General features: G+C 44.5%; 1 protein-coding gene across 1 annotated transcript in view; it reads right to left on the reverse strand.

Moving 5' to 3' along the window:
• LOC135541592 (adhesion G protein-coupled receptor A2-like) overlaps positions 1-8,262 on the reverse strand; it is a 65,366-nt gene that overhangs the window by 5,533 nt on the left and 51,571 nt on the right. The window contains 14 exon segments of the mRNA XM_064967904.1: positions 724-872; positions 953-1,076; positions 1,170-1,297; positions 1,451-1,662; positions 1,803-1,992; positions 2,326-2,526; positions 2,614-2,775; positions 2,944-3,093; positions 3,288-3,486; positions 3,592-3,756; positions 3,967-4,120; positions 4,123-4,179; positions 7,626-7,789; positions 8,105-8,176. Coding sequence (XP_064823976.1) covers positions 724-872; positions 953-1,076; positions 1,170-1,297; positions 1,451-1,662; positions 1,803-1,992; positions 2,326-2,526; positions 2,614-2,775; positions 2,944-3,093; positions 3,288-3,486; positions 3,592-3,756; positions 3,967-4,120; positions 4,123-4,179; positions 7,626-7,789; positions 8,105-8,176 — 2,127 coding nt within the window.

Here is an 8,262-nt window from a genome sequence, read left to right on the forward strand (position 1 = left end):
GTGTATTCCATATGATATTTAGGGTCTTTGCTCCTTTGTTTTTTCTTTCAGCAAACATACACTTCACACAGCTGTAGTGATCCCTAGTCTAGATGTCTGTGATCTCCTGAGCTGAACTGAGCTGTTAGTTGGGCAGCTAGCTGATACAGTGTAACAGTGGGCAGTAGGCTGCAGCAGGGTTGTGATTCATCAAAGGGCCAGGTGTCATTGGAGGGCTGACCACATGCGGCGGTGGTCGACAAAGGGGTTTGGGAAAGCCAGAGAGGTCAGCAGTACAGTGCATGATCCCAGCCAGGGAGCACTAGGGCAGAACGGAACATGGGGAGGAGGGGAGTGGCGCAGTAATGAGGGGACAGTACGCCCCCTCCATCACCCTGGCCAGATTTACAATATTCTCCTCAAAATCTGTTATCCCTCGCTCGTATATTCCTCCCCTCCTCCACTCTGGGCTCAGCTCTCTGCATCTGTCACTACCGATCTTCTGTGCCTTGGCAGTATTCTACTGTTTTTCCCTCCAAGGTTTTCTAAAACAGAAGAGCCTTGCTTCTAAACACAATGGTGGTCTTTGATATGACACAGTTTGGGTGTCTGTTCACATGAATACAGTCATTTAAAATAGCACCCCACGATGAGCTCCCAATTCAACCACTGACCTGTTTGACAATGACTCACAACCTTCTCATATAAAAGTCGACTCTGTCTCGCCCTGATGACATCACTGACCTGAGCATAGGCCGCTGAGTAGGGGGAACAGTAGACTCTCCCTCTGGTTGCCGTGGTATCCTCCAGACAGACTCTTTGTAGAGGACTCTGGCGCTGACACCGATCCACAGCAGAGTAGACAAGGAGGAGTAGTGTAGAGCGATGCCCACCTGACACAAATCACACCGGGTCAGCCGTCACACACCACACGTAGAGAGCATAAACTGGGTCTGAGAGGAGAGGTACTTACTGCCTGGCACACCATTGGGTAGCTGGTCAGGGTGATGCCGCCTGTGTACACAGCTGTGGTCATAGCGATGTGGAAGCAGGTATTGAGTAAGGTGTGCCAGCTCTTTCTGGATATATTTATAGAACTACAGGAGGAAAACAAAGATGAACATTAGCAGTGAAAAAAAGACAGTGGGTTAAGTCAGATAATAAAGCATGCACGCGCAAACACACAGTACCTGTGGTGTAGTATGTGTGTGATGATGATGGTGAAGAGGCAGAGGAGGAGGATTGCAGTACAGGTGTAAACCACAGGGTGGAGCACCCTCACTGACATGGGTGGGGAGTGGGGGAAGTCAGGAACCTCCTAGGAAAAAAATATATATGAATGCAACAGCCACACTGTGGGGCTTGGTATAAAATCCTGAGATCGTGAGAAGAGAACATTCTTCCAGTACAGTACTCATTACATTACATCCACCATGTATATCTGAGAGTGAGTGATCCCAGGATACCCTACCTGCAACACAGCGTAGTTGCTGAGCACAGAGCAGCGCAGGGTGGAGGTGGCAGAGTCAGTGTGGGCTAGTTGGCAGCCCTCCTGGCTCCACCCCCCCTGCTTCTGCAGCAGTGCCTGTAAGCTCCAGTGGGCCGCCACCGGCTCGCTGCCTGGGGTCAAGTGACGCAGGGACACCAGGATAGCCTCCGAGTGGTTCCACAGACTGCACCCATCTGCCAAACAAAGGAGGAGATAACCATCACCAACTATTTTTTTATTTTAAAAAAATTGACATGTTTTGACCTGTCTCTGTGAATGAGATGAATTGTGTAATAATAGTATAATAACTGCTCCAAACAGCCAGTTCCCTCACCCAAGCCTACGTAGACCACTGGGCTGTTGATACTGTGTCTGCGGACGTGCTCTCCAGGACCGTTGGAGTTCCCAGAGAAAGGGAAGAACCTCCCTGTACGGAACGCCACAAACTGGAGCTTACAGTCTGACGGGGCGTCCGGGGGGAACAGAGAGGCGGGAAGAACCACAGAGGCCAGGGCTACAGCATTCTAGAGGGAGGGAGGGAGGGAGATCCTTTACTTTCCTACTTTCAAATATATTTGGCCATATTATCTCAATGGAATAGGCAACAGAAAGTTCAAACACTAAATTACAAAGTCTAAAACCTTAGGATTTTCTCCCTCTTTCATGTCAGCTGTTGTAAATGACTGCGCTCAATGCGGTTCCATTCCATCTCCAGTAGGTCACGAACTGAGGTGTGTTCCCTCTAATGACAACCGTATGCACTGTCTGCCATTGTACCACAGACACACAACCACAGTCCTGTTAGTGGGTGAGGTTAGGTTCAGGTCTGGGTGAGGGAGACGGAGACATTTGCTCACCTTCATGGGGAAGTTGTTTAGGGAGGTGTTGTGGGTGCCAGTGGTGCAGCGGAAGCGGAGCTGCTGTTCGTGGGTGGGCTCTGCCCCCTCCATGCCCAGATTGCCTAACAACGTCTCCCTGCGTTGGTAGGCTGTGCAGCTCATTCCAGTGAAGTGGGCCGGACGGATAAGGTGGGCCTCCATCACAATGTTCCTGGAGATCTTTGTGGGAAAAAAACAACTTTGATTATAATTCAACCTTTAAATCAAAATTCTAGTACATAAAAACATGCTCAACGTTGACAGTACCATGGAGAGGTCCTGGGCATGGCTGTGTAGCTGGGGCCAGGCCAGGGTCTCCAGAGAGTGGACTATGGAGCTGCAGGCTCTCTTCTCTCTCTGGGCATGGGCCAGGATCTGATCATCCACCTGCATCAGGTTACTGCCCATGTCCACCAGCATCTCTGACAGCTGACACATACATACACATGTAAAGACATGAGGACAGAGTCAGACACATACAAAAACAGGCATTCACATAAACACAGGGGGCAGAAAGAAACTAGGGAATCCAGTCAAAAGACACAATATCAAACCACAAAGACATGCATCGAGGGTATAAAGATCTCATCGCCCTACCTCTCTCAGTGGTCGGATATATTCCATGAATTTCTCCATCATCTGGGCCACGTACATCACGTCCATGGTGTCAGTGAAGCCGGGTGCCTCCACAGTGTAGGTACGCACCTGACGTGCCAGAGTGGCCGCATTAGAGGCATTGATGGGCATCTGGAAAAAGAGGGAGCGATAGTAGGATTATTTGTTTAGTAACAAAACATAACTCATATGTTTTGTTACTTTTTACACATTTACCTTTCAGGCTATTTACATATTACTACCATAAGACATGCATCATACTTTGATTTTATATGTACTGGACAAAAATAACTTGGGACAGCCCAAGCACAGCCTCTGGCACTGACCAGGATGAAGGTGTGTAGGACCCGTGTGATGTCGTTAGTGTAGAGACAGTTGTCATAGTCTCCCTCCTCCCAGCTCCCTGAGCGGTCACAGTAGCGTGATGCCTGCTTCTGCACCACACCACCCTCCATGGACAGGGAGGGGTAGCGCAGCTGGAGACAGAACTGGTAGGAGGTGATACCTGCCAGGGTCTTCTGCCACCTAGGAACCACACCCAGAAATAATGAGGAAGCATGTTTAATCAGAAAGTCTGTTTTTATTGTGGATTTTGTTTCTGGAGAGGGGAATTATTGTTTTCTTCCTTACTTGAACTCCCCCCGGTTGTTAGTGACTCTCTCCTCCGGACAGAAGGAGGCACTGTTCTCCAGCACCACTATCTCCACACTGCGGGAAGTGTTGCCCCGCCCAGTGGCCACCACACACTCCCACTCTCCACTGGCCTCCACATGCACGTTGGACAGGATGAGCTCACTGCACCAAGGAGACAGCACATCATTCACTGCCGTCACCACATACAGCACAGCACACTAAACCGCATGTCCTGTCAGCAGAAACTAAATAAACAGTGTCATATTTCACTTAAACCTTTATAATAAATAAGTGAAAATAAAACAACTGAGGGTCGCAATAAAATGAAAGATTTGAGTGCTGGGAGCAGACCCCTCAGTACTGTAACGTTACCTGGTGATGAAGGTGCAGTCATGCACCACGCTGGCCTCCAGACTGACGCCCTGTTCAGGGTCAGAGGTCACCAGCTGGCCGTTGTGGCGCCAGTGCATCGCAGTGATTTTGTCCACCAGGGCGGCAGTGCAGTGGAAGGGCATTCGGTCCCCTTGAAGACCACCTGGCGCTGGGAGGGCAGGAGAGACAGGGTGTGCAGCTCCAGAGGCCCATCTGAGTGAGGAGAGTAACACAGCACAGTCAGGGGAAGGGAAGGCAGATGAGACCATAACAAATCACTCTGGTTATTTATGCTGCTCTCTCATTACTCAACCTCAGCTTAATGCTTATGAGGAAGGCATTATGAGTCAGTTTTTTTAGGAATATTGGATGCAGACAGCCCCAGTTCATAAAGGCAGACCACAGAGGAGTTGTCAACACAGGCACATGCACTTGGAAATACAACCCACTGAGTGGAAGAGGAAATAAACCCACTGAATAGAAGAGGAAATAAACCCACTGAATAGAAGAGGAAATAAACCCACTGAAAAGAAGAAGAAATAAACCCACTGAATAGAAGAAGAAATAAACCCACGGAATAGAAGAAGAAATAAACCCACTGAATAGAAGAGGAAATAAACCCACTGAATAGAAGAAGAAATAAACCCACTGAGTAGAAGAGGAAATAAACCCACTGAATAGAAGAGGAAATAAACCCACTGTGTAGAAGAGGAAATAAACCCACTGAATAGAAGAGGAAATAAACCCACTGTGTAGAAGAGGAAATAAACCCACTGTGTAGAAGAGGAAATAAACCAACTGAGTAGAAGAGGAAATAAACCAACTGAATAGAAGCGGAAATAAACCCACTGAATAGAAGAGGAAATAAACCCACTGAATAGAAGAGGAAATAAACCCACTGAGTAGAAGAGGAAATAAACCAACTGAATAGAAGAGGAAATAAACCCACTGAATAGAAGAGGAAATAAACCCACTGAATAGAAGAGGAAATAAACCCACTGAGTAGAAGAGGAAATAAACCCACTGAATAGAAGAGGAAATAAACCCACTGAATAGAAGAGGAAATAAACCCACTGAATAGAAGAGGAAATAAACCCACTGAGTAGAAGAGGAAATAAACCCACTGAGTGGAAGAGGAAATAACCCCACTGAGTAGAAGAGGAAATAACCCCACTGAGTGGAAGAGGAAATAACCCCACTGAGTAGAAGAGGAAATAACCCCACTGAGTGGAAGAAGAAATAACACCACTGAGTAGAAGAGGAAATAAACCCACTGAGTGGAAGAGGAAATAAACCCACTGATGAATAGAAGAGGAAATAAAACTGAATAGAAGAGGAAATAAACCCACACTGAAATAAAAACTGAAGAAGAAATAAACCCACTGAATAGAAGAAGAAATAAACCCACTGAATAGAAGAAGAAATAAACCCACTGAATGAAATAAACCCACTGAGAAGAGGAAATAAACCCACTGAATAGAAGAAGAAATAAACCCACTGAGTAGAAGAGGAAATAAAGCCACTAAATAGAAGAGGAAATAAACCCACTGTGTAGAAGAGGAAATAAACCCACTGTGTAGAAGAGGAAATAAACCCACTGTGTAGAAGAGGAAATAAACCCACTGAGTAGAAGAGGAAATAAACCAACTGAATAGAAGAGGAAATAAACCCACTGAATAGAAGAGGAAATAAACCCACTGAATAGAAGAGGAAATAAACCCACTGAGAAGAAATAGAAGAGGAAATAAACCCACTGAGTAGAAGAGGAAATAAACCCACTGAATGAGAAGAGAAATAAACCCACTGAGTAGAAGAGGAAAAAACTGAAATAAACCCAATAGAAGAGGAAATAAACCCACTGAGTAGAAATAAACCCACTGATTGGAAGAAATAAACCCACTGAATAGAAGTGGAAATAAACCCATTGAGTGGAACAGGAAATAAACCCACCCACTGAATAGAAGAGGAAATAAACCCACTGAGTGGAAGAGGAAATAAACCCACTGAAATAAACACTTTGTAGAAGAGGAAATAAAACTTTGAGAAGAGGAAATAAACCCACTGAGTGGAAGAGAGGAAATAACCCCACTGAGTAGAAGAGGAAATAAACCCACTGAGTGGAAGAGGAAATAACCCCACTGAGTAGAAGAGGAAATAACCCCACTGAGTGGAAGAAGAAATAACCCCACTGAGTAGAAGAGGAAATAAACCCACTGAGTGGAAGAGGAAATAAACCCACTGATTGGAAGAGGAAATAAACCCACTGAATAGAAGAGGAAATAAACCCACTGATTGGAAGAGGAAATAAACCCACTGAATAGAAGAGGAAATAAACCCATTGAGTGGAACAGGAAATAAACCCACTGAATAGAAGAGGAAATAAACCAACTGAATAGAAGAGGAAATAAACCCACTGAGTGGAACAGGAAATAAACCAACTGAGTGGAAGAGGAAATAAACCCACTGAATAGAAGAGGAAATAAACACTTTGAATAGAAGAGGAAATAAACCCACTGAGTAGAAGAGGAAATAAACCCACTGAATAGAAGAGGAAATAAACCCACTGTGTAAAAGAGGAAATAAACCCACTTTGTAGAAGAGGAAATAAACCCACTGAGTAGAAGAGGAAATAAACCAACTGAATAGAAGAAATAAACCCACTGAATAGGAAATAAACCCACTGAATAGAAGAGGAAATAAACCCACTGAGTAGAAGAGGAAATAAACCCACTGAATAGAAGAGGAAATAAACCCACTGAATAGAAGAGGAAATAAACCCACTGAGTAGAAGAGGAAATAAACCCACTGAGTAGAAGAGGAAATAAACCCACTAGAAGAGGAAATAAACCCACTGAATAGAAGAGGAAATAAACCCACTGAATAGAAGAGGAAATAAACCCACTGAGTAGAAGAGGAAATAAACCCACTGAATAGAAGAGGAAATAAACCCACTGAATAGAAGAGGAAATAAACCCACTGAATAGAAGAGGAAATAAACCCACTGAATAGAAGAGGAAATAAACCCACTGAGTAGAAGAGGAAATAAACCCACTGAATAGAAGAGGAAATAAACCCACTGAATAGAAGAGGAAATAAACCCACTGAATAGAAGAGGAAATAAACCCACTGAGTAGAAGAGGAAATAAACCCACTTAATAGAAGAGGAAATAAACCCACTGAATAGAAGAGGAAATAAACCCACTGAATAGAAGAGGAAATAAACCCACTGAGTAGAAGAGGAAATAACCCCACTGAGTGGAAGAGGAAATAAACCCACTAAATAGAAGAGGAAATAAACCCACTGTGTAGAAGAAGAAATAACCCCACTGTGTAGAAGAGGAAATAAACCCACTGAATAGAAGAGGAAAGGGAACTAGATTATCTTGCAGGAATACTATAGACAGCAGACAATTAGAGATATCAAAACAAGGATATTTTGCATTTCAATAGAACCTCTTTTTTCATTTAATGGTCCCTAACAGCTAGTTATTTTTCACATACTGTACACTCACCTAATAGATATGGGACATCAAAAAACAATATCATGATGAGAAAACAATGACTTTGTCATTCACATACTCAAGTTTTCATACTATTTGAGGGGGGATAGTGGTGAACCACCTCATTCATATGCATTACATTTCCTGTCAGACACTCACCACAGCTCAGCTGACTTTCCCTCAGTCCACGCAGAGGCTTTCCATGGAGGCTTTTGGGATAGGCACAGACGGTCTCGTCCCCCAGCCACGCTGTACTGGTAGGAGAGTAACCTGGCACCCAGCGCAGCCCACAGTCACATGACAGGAAGTCAGAGTTGAAGTTCCTGGTGAGAAAAACCAGGGTGTTTTACAATACCATTCATCATGGGAGATTACACTGAGGAGCGGGTGCACTTTCCCTCTAATGGGACATGTTCCCCATCAGTTAATATCTACAGTATTCTCTGATGGTACATTATAGGATCAACATGTCAGATGTGACAAATGGCTATCCACTGCTTGAACTAAGCCTATAGGGAGAATAATATGATCAGATTGCCTAGATTTCTTTCATACCACTTACTAAGTTCATACAAACATCTGTCTGGAGCAAACAGGGACAAAGGTGATGACTGTTACAAGCAGAGAACTGTACTCACACTTGCTTAAGAGAGTGGAGCTCCTGAAAGACCCCCGAGTCCAAGGTAGATAAGATGTTTCCAGAGAGGTTCCTAACAGCAGAAAACAGACAGATGCTCAATCACAATCACTGTACTAGGTACAGTACCCACAATAGTACAGTAGGATGTGTTCAACG

The sequence above is a fragment of the Oncorhynchus masou genome, chromosome 1 (genome assembly GCF_036934945.1).
Source record: "Oncorhynchus masou masou isolate Uvic2021 chromosome 1, UVic_Omas_1.1, whole genome shotgun sequence".
Taxonomy (NCBI): domain Eukaryota; kingdom Metazoa; phylum Chordata; class Actinopteri; order Salmoniformes; family Salmonidae; genus Oncorhynchus; species Oncorhynchus masou.